The 22050-nt window shown below is 35.3% G+C and overlaps 1 protein-coding gene across 8 annotated transcripts in view; it reads right to left on the bottom strand.

Moving 5' to 3' along the window:
* Positions 1–22050, bottom strand: part of SNX29 (sorting nexin 29) — a 145236-nt gene that overhangs the window by 104947 nt on the left and 18239 nt on the right. For 6 of the 8 annotated variants that reach the window (XR_012676093.1, XR_012676094.1, XM_075165042.1 and 3 more), the window contains exons 6-14: positions 21848–21918; positions 20731–20979; positions 18262–18631; positions 17451–17569; positions 16099–16173; positions 13479–13557; positions 12892–12974; positions 4034–4097; positions 2664–2792 (exon numbers count right to left, since the gene is read on the bottom strand). Coding sequence is in view for 6 of the 8 variants with exons in the window: in XM_075165042.1 (XP_075021143.1) it covers positions 2664–2792; positions 4034–4097; positions 12892–12974; positions 13479–13557; positions 16099–16173; positions 17451–17569; positions 18262–18631; positions 20731–20979; positions 21848–21918 (1239 nt within the window). In the remaining 2 variants the exon portion in view is untranslated. The remainder of the gene's footprint in view (positions 1–2663; positions 2793–4033; positions 4098–12891; positions 12975–13478; positions 13558–16098; positions 16174–17450; positions 17570–18261; positions 18632–20730; positions 20980–21847; positions 21919–22050) is intronic. The other 2 variants (XM_075165043.1, XM_075165046.1) reach the window with 2 other exon arrangements.

Consider the following 22050-nt stretch of genomic DNA (forward strand, 5'->3'; position numbering starts at 1 on the left):
TAGACCAGAGACTCTTTGGAGAGTCTAGAAGACCAGCTGAATAAATCAATTTTGCAGATATCCACAAATAATCATTCCAACACTGACTGGTGTGTGAAATCTGTGTTCTCAAAGCCTTCAGGAAGATATTTACGTCAAATTCTTTGCAAGAGCTTTGGGGACACACATAAATATCTGCTCTCATAATCTCAAGCATATTTGCTCATGAAATTACAATAGTCAGACTGTTACTGAATTATTTTCCTTCCTTCCATTCTTCCTAAGATGTTCAGAATATTAGTTGAGGAAATTTTTCTATTCTAGTCATGTGATCAATTGTTTTCAAGGTAAACAGTGAGATTTCACTATTACAAAATATCTGAAACTTAGTTTCCTCTCACTCACCTGGTGTATTATGCAGCACTTAAAAAGCATTTCCAAAATTTTTATTTCAAATTTTTCAGCTTGCCCAAATTCCTGGTTTAAAATATTATTTATTAAAAAAAAATTACTACTCTTACTATTGCAGCAGCATCAGCTACAGTGTCCAAAGTGAACCAACAAAACAATTTAGAAGAAAAACCTATATTCCAAAATACCTATATGCAAAGTTTCTTATGTGCTAGAAAATGAGTTGCAATAAATCATTAAAGAAATGCATCCCAAGTCCAAAATAACCGGTGACACAAGAATTTGTTGTACCAGGATCCAGGTCATTAATGAAGGTGTTAAACAACATTGGCCCCGGTAGTGACTTGCCTCCAGCTTGACTTTGTGCCACAGCTATGCTGAAAGAAAAGAATTTTAACCCTCCCCTTGTCTAAATGTGATTTACCTTAAGACTTTTGAAAGTAAATGCTGCTGTAGTAGTGTGGTTTTCTTCTTACAATTCTAAATAAGCTCTAGAGTAACCTATGATGCCTAAGATCTTGGGAATGATTCACATGTGTAATAAACAACAAACCTATCCCAAATGTGAAATAATATTAGTAATCTTTGCCTTATCACAGAGAGAAGTGCTTGTTTTCTGCATGCACAGGCAGAGTGCTTAGTGTCAATTGTGAAGTGTCAACAGCTGAGATTCTTATAAGCATTTATTGCATAGCAGAACTAGTATCTGAAAATTATAAATATAAAGCTTTCTTCTAAAAAAAAAAAGTATTTAGAATGTTACTGATTCTGCTTTTGATGACACATCAAACTGAACTACTCACTTTGAGGGAGGGAGATATATGCATAAGTGGATTCGACATTCATGTGATGTAGGGCAATTGAGACAATGCAAATACTTCACCATTTAATATTCACATTTCAGATTATAGGAATTGTATATTCATATTTCTTTGACTCACTTCCCCCACAGTTTTAGAATTTGAAGTGACATATGGGTGAATCAGGTATTTGTCATGCACCTACCTTTGTAAAGAGTAGATAAGGAGCTTTTATAACAAGATCTAAAGAGATGCTCACTTAGACCAACTTGTTATTTTTAAACAAATTTATTTAATTTCTCTTATTGCTACGAAGACATGTTGGGTTGATTATTCTTCTGAAAGTCAGTTCACCTTGTCACGTAATAAAAACTGTGGCAAAGAAAGCCAACATTATATTGCACTGCATTAGGAAGAGCATTGCCAATGGGTCACTGCCAACAACATTGCCCAGACACTAGGACCACTCAGCACAATTTCTACTGACTGAAGTAAGAACTTGCTGGGAGGAGAGGGCTCCCCGTATTAATCTCAGTGTGGAACTATATAAGACATCTACCAGAGGAAATACTGCGGAGTAATCTTAAAATGAAATAGTCTCCAAAACAAGTCCTCACTGGCTCCAGATCTGAGAGCTAGAATACCAACAGCCTAGCCTGTGTATTTTTGAAAAAAAACCCCTGTATTTTATACATGCACCAAAGCAGCCATTTCCACTACTGGAATGAGTCTTTCAATATTCTAGGTCAGCAACATCAATCTGTTCACAATCAACATCGACATGGTGTTTCTGTTCCCCTCCCCACTCCCTTATATTTAAAAGCTGTATCAGATTTTTGCAGACAGTGCTAGGTACTTGAACAACATTAAGAGTATCATATAGCCAGTAGAAGAAAAAAAAAACAGGACCTTGATATTGTGATTTGTTCTAGATTGGGCAGACAGCTATACCAAGAATCTCCCAAACATCAAGTGAAAAAAAAAATGAATTAAAAAATAAAAAGGGAGGGGGGTTAGGAGTGGACAAAATAGATGTATGAAGAGAGAGAAGTCTTCTTACATTTACCTTACACATACATGTATTCCTTTGTATCCGGTCTCATTATCTAACTGCTGCTATTTTCATGACTTGTATTTCTTAATATTAGTCTAATTACTTTTCAAAATTAAACTTGATGTTGTCATAAGTTCAGTTCACTAATATTCTTTCCTCTGGAGCTGTAATAGTGGTTTTACTAATATTTTAAACTCTCACTTACTGTTAACATTTAACAAAAAAAAAACCACAAAACCACTAAATTTGTCAGAAAATCTTCCAAAGGTTTTTTTTCAGTCCATGGGATTTTTAGTCCTAAATCACTTACGTTCTTCTGAAAACTAAACTACTTGAAAGTTATTTTTTCTTGTATGCAGAATTTTTTACTCCCTTGTTCCACTGCTGTTACTTTTTATGACACTTTCAGCACTTCTTACCGTGCCAATGCTTGGACTTTTGTGGCATGTCGCTCTTCCTGTTCTGCTACTTTCCTTCTCCAGTTGTCCATTTCCTGTCTTAGCACTGCAGAATGCTCCATCTCTCCATCTAGCAGATTTCTCAGAGATCTGGAAGAAGGCAGCAGCCTCTGTTAAAACACTGCAAACACCTAGTAATTAGAGAATACTCTACGAATCACAGAGTAGGTTGCCTGAATGATACCATTAATGTCATCCTAAAAAATGCATTATTCAATGTAATAAATTCACCTGATTTGATTATACAAAGATATAAAAAGCTACAAGAAAAAAGGACCCAATCAAAACAGTTGTAAGTGCTTATTATTAATTTGTATTACAATCTCATCAACATGCCCAAAGCACAACCTATTATGGCATTTACTGTACCACGATGCAGAAAGAATTTATTACAGAAAACAACTTATAATCTGGTTTTAGTGCTTCAGTGCAAGTCCATACATCTCAGGAATAATCTATAAGCAATATATTTACTAGCAAGAGCAGGAGACAGGTAGGGGTCTTGTCTCTACTGAGAGCACTGCCAGAGCGCTCTATGTAAAACCTTTGGTGAGATAGCAAAGGTCAGCATGATGCATAATGGTAAAACCCAAAGCATCCTGGTCCTTCTGCCAAAAAACGCAAAGCTGAATGGGGCAATAACTTGCAATTATGGGAGGATAAGAGGCAGGAAAATGGGATCCTGGTAGTCTCGACAATAAAACAAAACAAAACAAAACAAATTAAAGTATCTATAGAAAACTGTAAATTACCAAAATAGCCCTACTACAGCATAACAACAGTATGTCTTGAATACATCTGTATTTTCATTCATCCAATAACGTGTTCCAATAGACTAAATAAATACAAAGTAGGTTTGATAGCATTTTAAATTTACATCACCATTTTGCCCCAAGTGAACATAAAGACACTCACAAACGACAGCCACTTTCAGCGTAACATTGTTAGCCATCCTACATCACTTCTGCACCGGAAGGGGAAAAAAGGAAATTTTCTGAATATTTGTATAAGGACAAACATTTACTCATTTGGAAAGCTATCTTAAGAGATCTTAACCATCTTTTAGCTATAAGTTTTAGTTTGGCAAAAGCACCCAAGATACAAAGAGTTATATGTGATTTGAATTCAAAGGAAAAAGTTGACCTGCAAACTTTACTCTTCAGTACCAACAGTTGAATATTGAAGTATTAAGCTTACCTTTCACAGAAAAATAATATATACATCAAAAAGATTACACAAAGATTATGCATAGCTTTACACAAAGGACAGCTTGTATTAGAGAACTGATTTTTTTAAATTACAGTGCCTCTTGACTAGAAAAAGAAAACTACCTATTCTGTTCTTCCAGTTCATCCTTTCTGTTCATCATGGCCACGATAGCTTGACGAAGTTCATCTAAAGAGAAGGGACAAAAAGATGAATTTCTGTGTGTATTTTTGCTCATTTAGATCTAAAACTCATGTACATAGTGGCACTAATTCAGCAACACGCTTAAGATGCCAACCATCATTTGCTATTCAGCAAAGCACATAAAAATGCTCTTAATCACATCACTAATTTGAGCAATCTTTCAAAAATAGTATTACTTCACACAGTATTAGAACCATTGATCAAATCAAATTAGTCTGCATCTGGCTTTAATACAAATGTTTACAAGTTTGTCTGTGGCTGCAGCTGTTTTGTTTTAATCGCAGATGTATGGGACAATGCACCTTTTCACTACTTGCATATTTCACTACACTGTTACTTGTTTAATTTCTTCAAATTGCTTGTTTTCCTTGCTATAAATTCTGACACAGGAAATATAACTATACAGTGACACTAGAGTAGAGATAATGTCATTGCTTCTTCATGGCATTTCTTCTCAAGCTCAGTCTTAAAGACGATGGGATTTCTGAATCTTATATTTTCCTATAAAAACCTTTTTATTTCCTATAAATACCTTTAAAAATACTTTCTTTCATTACATCAAGAATAAAAATTTTTTAAAAAATTATGACAGAATTTTTAAAGACTTCTTTAGGGTTAGGTTTAACAGCAATACCAGAGCAGCCGAATACCATACAGAGAAGTGTCAGCTCAAAACGCTGCCTCACCTGGAGTCCTTCTGCTATTATAAAGGTTTTACCATATATGTACCGCTGTACTATTACTATTTATTATAAATTTACAGAAAAATATTAGGATTTAATCATCTAATCTAAAACAGATTCTGACTTCCAGATCTTGCATGAATACATGAAATACAACAGGTCTTCAAAGATTTGAATGGCTTCTAGCAAACATCAGGAGGTATACATGTCCTAAAGTAGATTTTTTTTTTTAATTTCATGAACAATTTCATGTATGTTAATCAAAAATTATGCAGGGACACAATTATATTAAAACATCCCTCCCAACAGTTAAATTAAATGCTATTTATATATAATAAATCAGCCAATTCTGTTCTGCAAGTATTCAAAGCAGGTGTCAGCAAATTTTTTGTACTTTTACTGAAAACAGACTAACAGAACTGGTATTACTTAAGTTCTTCAAGTAAGCAAAGCCATTGGACAACTTTTTTCCTCTTTACATTCAGTTCACTGATTTTATCTTTCTTAATATTTTCTATAGTTACAGAAATTTTTGCCAGTTCAAAAAAAACTTAACATTGTCCTGTGGACCAGATTAAGTCTGCCAAACTCTAGTAGTGGACAAAACATCGAAGTTTTTACTATGTCAATCAAATGTATCAGTCAGTGCAGACACCACAATTCCAGTCCGGCATTGGTAATCTGCTGGTAAATCCCCCCTTGTGGGATTTGGCAGGGTTCTCATATCACTTGAAATCAGCCAATCCATTTTCTTCATGCTAGATTTTTTCCAAAATATTTCTGCTTCTTTGGCCATGGAGAAAATAGATGATTATTTTCCTACCCATTCCACATTACAGCTTGAGAACTAATTGACACTAGCAAGAAACATTTCAGTAGGTCATTAGAGGGATTTTGCACTCCATTAATTCAGCACAGAAAGAATAATTATTTTTCTATAGTAACTTAGCATCTTTACATGAGTTCTCTATAGAGCTATAAAAAAAAAAAAATCCAAATCTTGTAGAAAAGCCAAAAGTGAAATTTGTGGGTATTAAATACTAATACACATATTTAAAAAAAAAAAAAAAATTCGGAGACTTCTGCTTTCTCCCTTGATAATATCACTCACATTCAAAACCAAAGCTGTGATTACTTTGCTACTTTAATCAGTCTTCCTAAGGCTGTGCTTTCAGCAACAAGGACATTCCAGCTTGCCTTACCCATCATTTCTACCACCTTCCTTGTTCTGGCACTGGTGTTTATACACACACAGTGTCCTAGCAGGAACTGATCCAGCCCAAAATTGGTTTTGTTTTGTTTTTTTTTCTGCTGGGCTACTTTTCAGACAAGCAGTTGCCACGTGATCTTACTGTTGAGTTTAATACTGTTGCTGGCACAAGGCACATAGCAGAAAGCAGTCAGGGCAGAACAGAACACCTTTGAGGTCAATAAGGACGAGGAATAAAAGGTGGAATACCCTTTTTGGCAAAGGTAAAGTTCATATTGCATTGAAGTGACCAGGGAACCACTGCAATTTACGTAGCAATTGTAGAAAAACTGAGAATGGAAAGATTATATATGACAAAATATGCTGTACTATACAATAGTATTTTGGTATTTTCATGACTATTTCGTATTTTCATGACTATTTTTCAAAAGATGGTCTATAATAGCGTCTATTGACTAGCATTTATTTGGGGGCGGGGCGGAGAGGGAAACAAAAAAAAACATCAAGCCCTACATTCTGAGATTTAAGTACTATATTTAGCTATAAAATAGCGATCATGAAACTCAACACACTATTAGTATTCTTTTGGTCATGATGAGACACTGCCACTTTGAGGGCAGATTGGAAAGATTGAGGTTTTTTTGTTTGGGTTATTTTGTGGTTTGTTGGTGGGGTTTTTTTGGCAGTGGAAAATTGGTGGGTTGTAACAGCCCTGAAAAAAAAAAATACGTAGTATTGTGAAATGCATCAGCCTATCTGTGAAATACAAAATTGTTCTAAGGGTGAGGAAAATAGAATAATCCAATAGGTGTTTAAGCCTTGCACAAGCGTATAACACAAGCAAAAAACACCCATAGTAAGCTTTCAGTACAGTAACACTCTATAACAAAATAAAGTTCTTCAACTATAAAGTTGAATTCAGAATCCTCCTCAAGAAAGCACCAAGCCAATGGCATTTTAAATATTTAAACGGTGTCATTAAAATATGATAATGCGCAATCTGAGTTAGTTGCTATTATTTCTCTGACTCTGAATAAATCAAAGCCATTGCTACTCAGACAAGTTATTGTAGCGCGGGCTCTGCACTTATGCTGGGGTGACTACTCTACAATAATTGCCTGTATGCATACACAGTCTGTTTAAATGTGTACTGATTTATTAACATTTAAACAGTAAAGCTATTATAAATTGTCTCAATTTTTCCAATTTTACCAGCCTATTCAAATTGTAACCTCAACTTGCCTAATAACTTAATCTTCTTTCCCTTATTCCACCCAGCATCTTCTGCCTGAGTAGAGAGTTGAAATCCCATCTTCTCTCTTTCCCCTCTCCAACACACACATAAGTAAGCAGAGCATGAAAGCAAGACTCTGTTAAAGACCACAGTTTGCATAAAAGGAGAAGAAAAGAGCCTCTTGAAATAAAAGATGTTAAAATGCTTTTTATTTCTATTTGCCTCATTTTTACTGAGAGTTATGGAATTGACAATACTGTAGAGACACAGCAAAGCAGAAACTCCAAATTTCATTATCACTATAGGACAAAAATCAACGCTTAATTTAGGACCACAAAAGCAAACACACTTCATACTCAGTATTTCTTGCTAATTTAGTTCAACTACGGATAGCAGTGGAGATGTGGAAGAAAGCGTCAACACAAACAACTAGTCTGGGCTAAGAGTCCAGGATTCCAATACTTGTACAGCCTGTGCTTACCCTAGCAGCAATATTGCTTCATTACTATGCCGATGTTATTTCTTCTTGAAGTGATGAGTATTAAGGAGTCATTTTCTATCAATTACTCAAAACAATCACAAGAACTATATAGTTTGTCATCAATATTTCTTTAACCTCTCCATCACAGTAAATATAAAGGAGTCAAACATTCACTAGTGTAATTAAAATATATAAGAAGTTATCAAGAAAAAAAAAAATCAGAAATTTAATTTCATGATCTTTTGATGCAAGTAACTGAATAGAACTAAAAGAACACCATCCTATTTAATTCAGGCATAACATTCAAAACTTTCAAAAATTGTAATTTCTTACTCTCACTTATGCTTCTTGAAAAATTTTAGCAGCATGTCAGAAAAGTCTGAATGCAAAGTAAATCCAGTACCACACACTGTGGCAGGTTCACTTCAAATCTGCCAGAAGACCCACAGTTCAACAAGCTTTTGTCTGTGTTATGCTTGCCTCCGAGATCAGTGTATGATCATAACCTAATTTTTTCAGCAGACTTATGTCTCATTCCTTGTGTGGGTTAGAAAAATAAATAAATTGTAAAAAAAAAAAAAAACAGGGTTGTAGCAGCAACCATAAATTTGGCATTTTCTGACTTCTGGACTTTGCAACCTCAATCTTTCTCCCCCTCTTCTTTTTTTTTTTTGGTTGGTTGGTTGGTTTTTAATAAAACAGTGGGAGGATGGCCAAGTATACCCACTTCAAAAGATTGTTTGATGTTTATGTCCTACTTCTGAACTGCTTTGTGCTTGATATGTCATCTACATTCTGTAAAGTAACGTTAAGAGACGAAAGAGATACACTACTGTTATCAAGCACCAGCATTCAACACCAACATATCTAAAATTCAAGTGATAATCAGAGTTTCATAAAGACAGATATAATAAGATAACTAGTGAAGTCTTTCAAATTATGTAATCTTAAGAGATATTTTTGCAACAACTTCTTAAAAAAAGTATTCCCATGTGCAAACCAGTAATTCCAAACCAGGTCTTTCTTTATCAGTAAAAAAAGATAACATAAAAATCAAGGAATGTGCTAATTAAATTTTTCATATTAAACCTAACTTTTTAAACCACCAAAAATTATCTTTTATTGTTGAAATTAATCTGTAGTGCCTAATTACTAATAAAGCAAATATTTGCTCTAAAACATTTTTTAATTCACTTGCATATCACATGCAAAATCTAGCTTCTATAAAGCTTTTACAAGGTCACATTCAGAGCATGAAATGTATAAAAAAAGTGCCATGCTTTAAGAAACACCTGTCAATTTCCCAGCAACCTCCAGAAAAGCCATAAGTTTCACAACTCTTCTGCTGTTTAGCCAAAGATTGGATAAGTATGATTTGCAATCACCTGTTATGAAGAATGAGCTGTAAGTGAAATCATCTCTCAGTGTACACAAGGTCATGCAGCACTCCTCTGCAATCCTGCAGATAGAATATCAGGGTGGGCTGGGAGCAGTCTACAGGAATGATTTTTTTATTCTCCTGAGTGCAAATTTACACAGATATTTTCAGAGACAAATAAAACTTCCAGCAGACTAGTTACATCTTAAATCAGAAGTCTGACCTTTAAAGACAAGCTGCCTGCATGAACATTGGCTATTAAGGCTTTATTTAGTGCTCCATAATCTTGTAAATATTATCCTGTCATGTCACTATTAATGGGGCAAATTTTAGTAGGAAACTAATTAGACAATACAGTGTTGGCCTACTATAGAAAGGGTCCTGACCAAAAAAAGCCCGTAAGATGAACTGCAGCTTTTTTCTCAGTATGAAATTTATATGCCCTCTGAAAGCACAGCTTTCAGAGAAGTCACAAGAATTTAGTACCTGTCAGTGACCGGTGCAAACCGATTTACAGAACAGGTCAGAAGTTATTTAGAGGACAGAAAAAGTACAAAAACATACACCTTATTTACTTACACAGCCAGGATAAAAATATAATATGTAGGTTTGATTATTCAGTAAAGTTCTCCAGTGATCATGAAAAACTGGCGGCTTTCTCAAGAATATATGAAAAAATATGGAATAATGTACAAACTACAACCTTTGCTAACCTTTGTGGTTAAGCCCAACTTTAAAAACTGAGGAAAATTATAGTGGAAAAACTAAGTTCCCAATTATTTACTAAAAATAGCACTAAAATCAAAGAACCTTGTAAAGAAGGACACAAGTAGCATCCTTCTAAAATGAAAGTTTTGGAACTTCCTTTTTTTCCACCGCAAAAACAAAATAGGAAGACTTGTCCTGGTAGGACAGATTTTTCTGGTGTAAAACAATGCTGAAAATATAATCTTCCAATGACAATAATTGGAGCAGACAAAGTTTTTTGTGATTCAAATATGACAAGATAAATACAATTTTTTAAAAACTGGAAAATGACATAATGGAATAGGCGCATAAATATAAAACTTCTGACAAACAATTCTTTATAAAATTGGTTATAAGACATAATGGTCTGTAAAGTAGGGCAAGTTTTGAAATGATGTCTAACATACATAGCGAAACTCTAACTCTATGGATTAGGATTTCTCGAGTGGTATTAGTATTTTTTTGAGAGTATCTGCTGCCAAGTTAACCTATACCTTACAAATGCATGGTACATAAATACAGGATAATCATTCAAAATGGCAGAGATTTTAAATTACAGCTTCTCATAACATAATTTTGTAGCCTGCATATCAAAAGAACCGAGAAAAGGTTAGTACGATACTAGTAAATTGGAAAGGAAGCAGGAAAAGAACAGATTAAAAAAAAATTCATCGCAGGCTTTGTCTTCAGAAGTAAAAAGCACAGAAATCCAGTTACTGGAGACCGCACAGCTTTTCTCACTGCACTACTGCATTCCATTTTTCTTGTCTGATGTGTTAGAATTAGTTGCTATGCAACCAAGCTATAAGCCTCACCATTTAATAATTCTTCTGCTAATTGCAATAAAGAAAAAGAGCTTCAGTGTCTGGCTTTGTCATAGCACTGAATTCTTCCTGTATGGAGAATCTACAATCAATAACAACAAACTTGAAAAAAAGCATTTTTATTGAATGTATCTGGGATCAGCTATTATAAAGGTATTAACTTATATGTATAGTCAGCTAAATTTTGATTATAATGATAATTAAATTATTTACTAAGTGTTCTTTATATAGATTGTTTTGACATGCTTCCCCCCCTCCTTCCACTAAAACCTTCTCTGAAATGGGAAACTAATGATAGTGTGTGGGGGAAAATAACGGAAGATTGGCAAGGAGGATTGTAAATACGCTCAAGTGACTTGCAGCTGGGGTGTCAAAAAACACATATATCATACTAATTGTTGTTTGGCCTTGTGTGTTGGACAAGTAGAACATCTTTGTTTCGATAACATAGGCCTGTGATAGACTCAGAGGCACTCCATCGAACATGCTTGAGATTCCTGCCCTCCTGTGGGAAAGATCAAAGCACAGTGTAAACTACGCCCGCGTGAATCCCTGATATACAGGCAAAACCAGCAGATTCGGTGATCCTCTAGCAAGGACCGAGCTCTGCAGTGCCTGCATTCCCACTTGTGTGCCTCTGCCTGGGTGCTGCTTCGGGGATCCCCTAGTTCGTGAGGTAACGAAAATAAATTTACTCTTTGCATTTCATCCATGGTTTTGTGGTTGTTCCTGCGTCCTGCCTGTGTAGGCTCACACAGCGTGTATGCTTCTGTTGATCCTGTGGTTCATTTCATTTACAAATTGCTAAGTACCAAGAATTGAAAATACCAAGATTTACTTTCTATTTTATAGCTGCCTTAACTACACATAGGAACTAACTAAGCAACGGAAGAAGACCAATTGCGGCCCCTGCTGGTACCTAATACACCTACGAAACAATAAAATCAATAGTGCGCAATAAAATCAGAAAGTTTTCCATTAAAATTCTATTACTGAAAAATAAAATAAAAATGTAAGAATGAAAGAATATTGCAGTAATAACATGAGCAGAGAATATCCAGTGACCAAAGTATCACAGTAACTATAAACAGTAACTCCATCTACACCTTCAATTATGTCACTTAAAAGTCTCAAACTAGTTTCCCACTTCGTAAAGTACTTCGTAAGAAAGGATTTTTCAGCTTTGTAAAGCTCAGTTAGCAGACCCATGCCAGCGCCTGAAACAGTACCCAGCGAAAATGCATAGTCTGCCTCCTTTAACATACATTGACACAGATATCATTTGAACGTGACATTAGAACATGAGATTACAATATCTTAAGGGTTCATTCATTGATGATTTCAGAAATCAATTTCAGAAAAGAATCTTGGCTGCATCACTTCTAACTTCCCAAATGTCATAATTAAAAATTTGTACGTGTTTGTAAAAAGAAACAGACAAACACACACCTCAGAGCTTTAGGAACAAAGCCATATCACCAGTTCAGCTACAAAACTGTCTGTACAGCGAGGAAAATAAAACTATACGGGCTTACATGTTTAGACAGCTAGTCAATTTAAGAACTAAGTCTTTGTTCTAAAAGTTTATGTGAAGAAAAAAGCTTAAAGATGGAGTAAACAAACTGCCTGTACTTCTACTAATCTCTTTCTACAGCAAAGGCTATTTTATCCTGTCCAGCTCAACTCTTAACACCACTGAAAATATGACTGTCCTCCACCTTAATCCCAACTAAAGTTTTTGCTTATGAAAGCCCATATTTATGCTTGGAGCAGATTTCCATATCAAAACCACAGACTAAGTGTACATAGAAAGAGTTCCGGGTTTGTTTGGGTTTTTTTCCGACTAGGTATTAATGAAAGCAGGCAAAATAAGTAAGACCACATCAGAACCAACCAATAGTGTTTTCAGAGCTTGCAGAGATTTAAAGATGTTAATCAAATTAAATCATTATTGTTCATTTAACTACTGAAGGCACATCTAGTATAAGGATGACATTAGCTTCTCTGTGGAAGGAGGAGCTAATGTCATACCAGTTGCAATGAACCATACCTGTGATCTGCCAATTCAAAAATCATTTTAGAGCAGTCATTTCTAATGTGGCCAGCATATCAGAAATGAAGTGCTGTATGCCTCTCTAAACAGATCTTACTCAAACAAAAATAGAAATGAAGAGTTATAGGACTTTCAAAGTTAATTCTAGATACATCAAGGAAGTACTTACTAATTGTCATGGATTCTGGCACAGTGGCTGAAGGCAACATACTGCTTAAAGTATTCACTTGAGCTGGAGGACTGACTTCCACTCTAGTCATAAAAGTACAATAGCATCAATAACTGAAAACAAAATCCTGAATTCAAATCTTAGGAAAAAAGCATTCCAGAAACTACAATTGTCATCATATTCACCCAATTCAATCAATTATGTTTAATTATCCTTTAATGTATTGTTGTGAGTGTTATTTAAGAATACACACAAAAAGATTCAAATCAACAGGCCATGGAGAGTACAGTGAAAAAATAACATAAAAACCAACATAAAACTTATTTTCAAAACCAGGAGGCTAAGTCTGCCTGTTATTTGACGTGACTACGTGACTTCTTCAAGATAATTAGGAAAAGTTCAAGATATGAAACCATGCAAAAAGGGAAGTGTAGGCTTTTGCATTTGTCTTTCCAAATATTTGCAAAAGTACCTGATGAACAGTTTGTTTTCCAGTACTGAGTAGATATGCATTAGGTAACAATAATAACTTGGCAGCTACAGGGTGAAGATTTTTTTCTTTTAAGAAAAACATATTTGACACGTGCCTGTAAGGAAGATCAGATCTTCTTGGAACCAGTTCTACTGCATGAACATGTTCATGGCCCTCTCCATTCTCCAAGTTATCTAAAGTAGAATGCACAAGCATTAGCTTTCTTCAGTTAACAGTACTTAAAAAATAAAATAAAATATAATCAAAACCAGAAGGAAGGTAGTTACATTTTTAACTAGAAATACTCATCTTTACTAAAGCTTTTAAACACTTTAAATTCTTTCTCCAACGCTGGCTTCTGCACATTCAGCCTGAATGCCAGCAGGTCTGTAAAGTCCCTTAGCAACACAGCCATCAGTTTAGAAAAAAATTAGTATTGCACAATTCCTAAATTATAATTTAGAGGTACATTTTATAGTGATAACAATGTTGCTAAGCTATAGAAAGACATCTTACTGAAGTTATTTTTGCAAGCCCCAGGAGTTTAACCACCACATGGCATCTGATACTCATTACAAATCTGTTCATGACTTGCAGAAAAAGAATGTGTGGTTAGTCCCCAGAACATGAAACCTTGCAAAGACACCAGTCCTTTATGCATTCCCAACAGAGCACCATGGCTTTTCTCTGGCTCCTTATGCCTACATACCAAACATCAGGAATCAGACAGATGAGCTATTTTTTAAAAAGCATTGATAATATGTATCTGTCCACAGATCCACAATTGTCAGAATCAAAATATACACATCACTGGGCCTGTCATTAAGGTAGTTCAGGTGGAAAGAAACAAAAATCACATTTTATTGATGTTTTCTGCATCTCACTATGTAAGGATTACAAAGTTACCATAGAACAATCCTAAAATCATGGACTAAAACAGAATTTAAACAGCAGGAATTCTAGAAAAAAAGTTAATGGGAATTAGAATGTCAGAATGACTATGGAGGAGAAAGTTCATTTTTTAAGCTGTAGAGTTTACTGAAGCTCAGTTCCAAAAATGCATACTCCATTTTTGTTCCAAGCAACTGAATTTTGACTCAGGCTTTCTCATCTCTAGGTACATGGAGATATGATACGCCCTGACATATCCCTGCAGTGCTGCAACAGACTAAAACATACAACACTATAGATTATGCTGTAATCTATTTCAAATATATATGTCTTGTTATTTATCTGTATTAAGACCTATAAACCAAAATATTGGGTTAAATATATATTTTACAAGAGCTCATTAAGCACATTTTAGCAAAAACATTGTCATAATAATAATGAGCTTGCCAGTTACTGGGCTGAATTGCCCTCAGAAAAAGCTAACCCGTGTTCCCTCTGATATCATTCATCTAGCAAAATTGTAACTTCCAAAGTCAAGCAAACAACTGCCTAATGCAGCTCTGAATCTCATCAAATTGTCATTATGGCTGGGGAGAGGGTGACCAAACCCATGTGTATCACTCTCCCTAACTGGCTGACATTTGGGTTACATGATGGGCCCTTTAGTGAACACTGCCTGCACACTCTGTCAGTTCAGGACTGTTCAGAAGGGCCCAGTGACAGCATGGAAAGTTGAAGTCACGAAATCAGACAGCAGAATCTGTGATGCTGTTTCCTATAACTGATGAAGATTCCTTTCACCAGCCCAATGCCGTATGCGTTCTGGCTTGCATGCTGGAACATAGGGTTTACCACAAAGACAAAGAGGGGCAGGAGGAGAACTGAAAATATCTGTACACTGTGCCAGAAAGCGTCTGAAGGGGCGTGTTGTTGATCATCTCTAGTAGTCTGAGTGTTGTCTTCAAAATAGTTCTGAGATGAAGCAAGATGAAACAAGTGTCTTCGGTATCTCCTTAACAAAAGTAAGCCTCTCTTACAGTTATTGTTGGCCTCTCTGATCATCTGTCTCCAGTACTAAGCCTTGGCTTGGTCTCCTGACTTGATTTCAGCTACAAACCCCTAGTTCTAGCTCCTGATGCCTTGTGACGTCTGACTGGCTACTAACTCCCACAGCTCAAATGCGAGCTCCCATTCCACCACCAACCCCCGCCCCCATAAACAGGAACATTTACTTGTATTCCAGATTTCAATCTGTTGCAATGAGCAAACACTTACAAACCTATGGACTTTTTCTAACAGTTTCTGTATAAAATTTAAGAGAACACTATGCCACAAACTACATAACGTTTCCTAAATCCATTCCTTCATAAATTGAAAAATGTGGGAGCACAAGAAAAAAAATGAAAATGTACTTTCTACATTTTTTGAACCACTGGCATTTCTTAAGAGGTACATGTCTTAAAATACAGCAGAGGGCAGTACAGCATTATTTTATGATTCACATTGTATTTATCACTGAACTTACAGATATGAATTACTTTTTCACAAGCCTTCAATTAACGGTCCATTTAAACTCTTGGCACATATAATGTATATGCAAAAAAAATGAAATATTTTACAATTAAAACATTATTTGAATGCCACTGATAAGTTTTTAAGTGGTCACTGAAATGAGAATACATACCCAGTTTTATAAAAGCGATGTTTTATAAAAAGCTAGCAAAATATTAACTTGGGGAGAGTGGAGGGGAGTGGGGGGAGAGCTTGGGGGGCAGTGGAAGTTTTTTGTTTGTTTTTGGTACCAATACAGATACTGGAAAAGCACCAGGTCTTCTTTTCCATACCTTTGACCATTTTCATGCTTGCTTCAAGATCTTCTCCAAACAGTCCACAACATTCTTGAAGTGCAGTACCCCAAACTGCATACAATACAGCAGCCAAGGCCACATCAGAGCCAACTGAGCGTAAATTTACAAATGACACTTTCATTTATGCATGTCTGTATGAAGTGTGCTTTTACTGCAGAAGCACGGCACTGCTAATTCACTATCAACTTATGAACCACTATAGTGGGTCTCCTGCAGAAAGCGACTTGAGGATACTGGTGGATGAAAAATTAGATATGAGCTGGCAATCAGTGCTCGCAGCCCAGAAAGCAAATCTTATCCTGGGCTGCATAAAATGAAGCATGTCAAGCAGGTTGACGGAGGTGATTCTCCCCCTCTATTTCGCTTCTGTGAGACCCCACCCTGAGTATTGCGTTCAGTTCTGGGGTCCACAGTACAAGAAAGGCATGGACCTGTTAGAGTGGGTCCAGAGGAGGGCCACAAAAATGATCAGAGGGCTGGAACACCTCTCCTACGAAGAAAGGCTGAGTTGGGGTTGTTCAGCCCAGAGAAGAGAAGGCTCCAGGCAGACCTTATTCCGGCCTTTCTGTATGTAAAGAGGGCTTATAAGAAAGATGGAGAGAGACTTTTTACTATGGCCTACTGAAAGAGGGTAGATTTAGATTGGCTATAAGGAAGAAATTTTTTTTACAATGAGGACGGTGAGGCAGTGGAACAGGTTGCCCAGAAAAGTTGTGGATGCCCCATCACTGGAAGTATTCAAGGTCGGTTGGTCAGGGCTTTGGGCAACCTGGTGTGGTGGAAGGTGTCTCTGCCCATGGCAGGGGGATTGGACTACATGATCTTTGAAGATCCCTTCCAACCTAAACCATTCTATGATTCCCATATCCTTTTCTGAAGAAGTACTTCCTAGCCAATCATTCCTCATCCTGTATATAAACAGATAACAGCTTCTATTGAACTGCATCCAATATTTGATACTTTCTCCAAACTGTCAAGATTAATTTGAATTCAAATTCTCAAACACACTTGCAGTGTCTTCCAGCTTAGTGATATCTAGAAAATGAATAAGCATACTTTCTATTCAACCATCCTAAACATTAATAAAATACCATACAGGACCACAGCTTAATCCCAGCAAAACTCTGGCTTATTCTGACATTGATAAATCCTCCTCTACTAAATATCTACTCAAATGGAGAATTCTGATTCAGATCTAGAATGAATTTTAATTGAACCTCCCATCCCACTTGTGCAGTATCTCCTATGCCCTTACAATCCCCTTATTTCTTACCATTGTCCCATGTTAAAAATTCTGTTATAAAGTTTGCTGGAAATAAAATACCTACCTGTTTGGGAGTAAGAGCCAACAGCACTGACAGGAAATAGAACATCTGAGTCATCATTCAGGACCTGCAGAGGAGTCCAACTGCATATCTGAGAATTGCATGTGCCTATTTCATGAGGCCTAGATTTAAAACAAAAAAACAAAACAACCTAGTTATACAGTCAATATTCATGTTCACAATGCTTGTATTTGTTTCAGAGATACCACTGCAAGAAAAATCTTAATTTCAATCTGCCTGCCAATTTCCTGGTTCAGACATACATAAATTCATTAAAGATCAGACCATTCCAAAGCAGATGAGACAAGCAGTACTTGCCTCTTTTTCTGCAAAGGGATTTCTATTTCAGAAATAAAGAGGGCATATTAGTATCTAAAATTATTCTTTTTCTCTCAGTTTTGTCTTGTCTTGTCTAACTATCTACTCTGATGATAACAGGCTTACACTGTTTAAAATATGTAGTTTTACTGTGAAGCCAAAATAGAGTTGATATCATACTAAGAATAAGGAAACTTCAAATAGGTCAGAATTATAGCCTGGCTATACCATGCAATAATTTCAACAACTGAGAACTTCAAGGAGAACAAGTCTGAAATCTCAAAATTTTGGTTTTCAGCAGAACTTAGAAGCAAAATACCATCACCACGGTGGCCCAAATGGTTTAAACAATAGAAAAGGAAAAAAAAAAGAGGGGGGGGGCCAGGGGAGAGAGAGAAAACCTAGAGTTCAGTTAGTTACATAAATTTGCCAGTACCCATGAAGGAAGGGGTGGAAGCATGGAAAATTTACCACTGGCTCCTGCAATATCACTTACTTTTCACAAGCTTCAGTTTCACCTTCTATGCCTTTATTTCCTAACGTTTTTCCATACAGCTCATCCTCATCCACATCTTCATCATCAATGCTCTTCACATCTAATTTCTGGTATTCATACTCTCCATTCATTAATACTGAATTGCTCTTCCACGAATGGTTACTTTCATTCCCATTCAAATTTTTTCCGAGAGTGCTTTCAGATGAGGGTAATACAAAAACTGAAGATCTGTCTACACTCTCTTCTGAACTTTCTCCTGCAATCAGAGTCTTCATGGCATCCCCCAAATTTTGCTCATCTTCCTCTTCATCAAATGAGATAATATTTGTCACTCTCTTCTTCTTTTTTCGATCTTTTTTATATTTCAAATCTAGTGGCAACATAAAGGTTTACATAGTTTAGAAAAGAGAAACAATGTAATACACTTGCTTTTTTCTTAAAAAGACCTCATGTACTAAATGAGTTTAGTAAAGAAAAAACCATTTAGATCTACAAGGCATTTCATTATCTTCCCATACACATGAGCTTTTAAATCTTTAACTACCATCTTTATTTTATATGCCTTACATGATTCAGATTTTAGAAGATATTTTGGAGGTGCATTCATAACAGTATTCAATTGGAACTGGAAAAAAAAAAGTTCAAAAAACTTATAACATGAAATTTAAGATAAAAAGTTAGCCTTCCCGTCACTTTCTCCTATGGAATATGGCTAGTGTATATTGCAGAGTATGTCTGTACAACAGAGAAAACATGAAACACTTCTGGGGAGAAAAAATTAAAAAGAACAAACTCACAACACACACAAAATCCACAACTTGCAATCAAATAAAGTTAGTTTTGTCTATATTCTGGAAATTGAGCAGTCAGTTTTCAGAAAAAGAAATTAAACTTGGAAAAGTTTAATTTAAAAGAAATTAAACTCCCTCAGCTAATTAGCTCTTGGACTAGAAATACACTGAAATCCTCTCTGATTACATCACATCTATGCAGTGACAGCACTTATTTTTAAATTATTAGTTATTCTCACTGATTCCGATGTGCACATGAGGCTAAATGATCTTGAAAAGTTGAAGCAGTCTAAGTATCAGAAATTTACTCATCAAGACAAACCACATTGGGACTAAGTTTTGTTTAATTCAAGTCCAGCTGTTATATATCCATAAAACACATTAACATACTTTTAAGAGTAAGGGGATGTTAAAACCCATTCTGGATGCAAACAGAATTCCAGCAAAGAACATAGACTTTAATGAAAACATCTGACTTGCTCTAACATTCAACATATAATGGCATTTGAACAAACCCATTTTTTTTAGTGACATTTTATTTTAAGTTGTACATTACATGTACTCTATACACATGTGCTGTACACATAATGTACATTATGTTGTAGAATCATGTGCAGTATATGGTCAGTTATTCTCTTATTTAATCTTGCAAGCCTATTCCATACTAACAAAGTTATTCCAAGTCAAGTAGCACCTACTATTTTAATATCATTTAAAGTGCTAAACAACAAAAGCTTTACCACCAGTCTGTTTTGAAAACCGTGTTTTGAGACAAAGTCTATTTTAAATGGCAATAAAAAATAGATTTTATCTCAATTTCTATTCCTACTAGATAGCATCCACATGTTTGTTTTTCCTTTTTCTCATAACCAAAACAATCTAAAGCCTAAGCTCAAACCTTGTTTCTTAATTGAAAAACACATAAATCCCAGAATCTTCCTGCAGTTTTGTACCTTTACAAAGCAAAACATTCTTTCACCTCAACTTCTGGAAATAAAGATGGTAGAATATTCCTTTGCTATTTTTGGAACTGAAAATGTATAATGAATACCACATTTTGCTTGATTAATTTCAAATTATAAAGAGATTAAGACTTTGGGTCTTTGTTAGTAACTAACGTCCTACAAACTGGTTGCAACACTAACACATTTAAAGGTAAAAAGAGCGTATGAGTAAATTTTCATGTGTGGTAATTACCTACTTCATATAGGAATTCAGACTGTAAACATGGGCGCTGCTTGAAGGAGATTACAAGCTAAGATTTTTATCTGATATATGACAACAGATATATGGCAGTGTATTTCTGACTGATAAAGTGCCAAAAGAAAACACATTAGAAAAGAAAAATCATTACATCAGAAACTGCAAGGCAATCTTATGAATAAGAAATTGAAATTCAGGTTGCAAGCAAAGCACTTTACCAATAAGATAGTTTAACTTCCCTCTCACCGTGATACAAGAAAGCTAAAATACACATTTATCATCCAGTATTCACACCAGTATTTCTAAAAAATGTCATACTTTTTATTTCACTCTCAACTAGTTTGTACGTGTAGTGGACTTATTTTTAAGGTTTTTGTTCCATAATAGTGCATCAAATTTAATTGAAAAAATTATTTAAACACACTCGCATATTTTATAAGTTTCTGAATGACATTAACATTGCAAAAACGCTTACCAGCATTTACGTTCTTTGAGAGAACAGGAAGTGGGTCAGTGTCTTGATCAGGTTTTATTAGAATCGAGACAGCAGATGATGCAGTTATCTCTCTAAGAAGGCTGCTAACACCTTGAGTGGATTCTTTCAATAATGAGGTTACATTTTGTGTCGATTCCTTTAACAAATCAGACACGGTGGGTGTGCATTTGCTCTGCCCATTTAAATCCTTATTATCAATGTTGATTGCAAAAAGAATGGAGTTCAGACCTTCAGATAAAAGAAAGAGGAAAAAAAGACCAAAAACCGGTATGTACTTCATACAAAAGTTATGAAGATAGAACCTAAGGATTAATAAAGCTATGACACGTAAAACTTTTCCAAAAAAATTTCTCACAGTTCTCCATGCATGAATTCTTATTCTTTCATGTACCATTCATTCTTTTTTAGACAATATTCAAACTGATGCAATCAGTTCTGAATTTATCTTGATGGCTGTTCAGCTGTGCATTAAATAAGCAGCAAGTACTGTGAATTATTTAGTTATAACCTTTTATTTAAACCCATTTCACTGCAACTTTAATATTTGTTGGTTCCTATATTCTATTAACAAAAATTCCTGTGAGTTTTTATCTTGCAGAACGAAGCATGTGACCATGTATCTGAGAAAAGGGGTGTAAAAGGTAATAATACATCACTTCTGTGGTCAAACTCTAGAAAAGTAAATTATCTGTTATCATTCCTTACTCTTACTCTCCTCCCATGTATTTACCTATAATTTGGGTCTGACTATAAAAGTCTATCATTGCTCTTTTCTAGTCAGGAATAACCCATTTTGTTTTCTCTAAATTGCACTAGCTTTTAAAAAAAAGTTAGCCTTGACTAATGAAGAGTTAGAAAATTTATGTGAAGGACTTTTGAACTGTTAGGAAGGCCAGATCCAGTGTTTTAACAGTTCATCAATTCATAGTATAAATTGGCATAATACCTTGACTATCCACCCTGAATGTGTATCTGACACGCATTCTCCACATAAGCGAAGAGTATGTTAGAGAAGCTCCTCACTATCAGAAACAGATACAACATCCCCAAATGAAATAGTTTTCCAAGAACAGTAGCATTTAAGAGAAAGTCTTACCAGCTGCCATCGTAGGGATCATACTAGAACGTTCTTCATCCATCATAAAAGACCAGTCTTCATAGAAGACACTATAATTTGAAAGGGAAAAAAAAAAAAGAAAAAAAAAGAATATGCAGTCCTATATTAACATATATTCCACTTTAAAAGACATAAAAACTCTGAAAAAGAAGTATGAGTACACCAATGGATCAAAGTCACAG

Source organism: Calonectris borealis, chromosome 16 (assembly GCF_964195595.1).
Source record: "Calonectris borealis chromosome 16, bCalBor7.hap1.2, whole genome shotgun sequence".
In the NCBI taxonomy this organism is placed as follows: domain Eukaryota; kingdom Metazoa; phylum Chordata; class Aves; order Procellariiformes; family Procellariidae; genus Calonectris; species Calonectris borealis.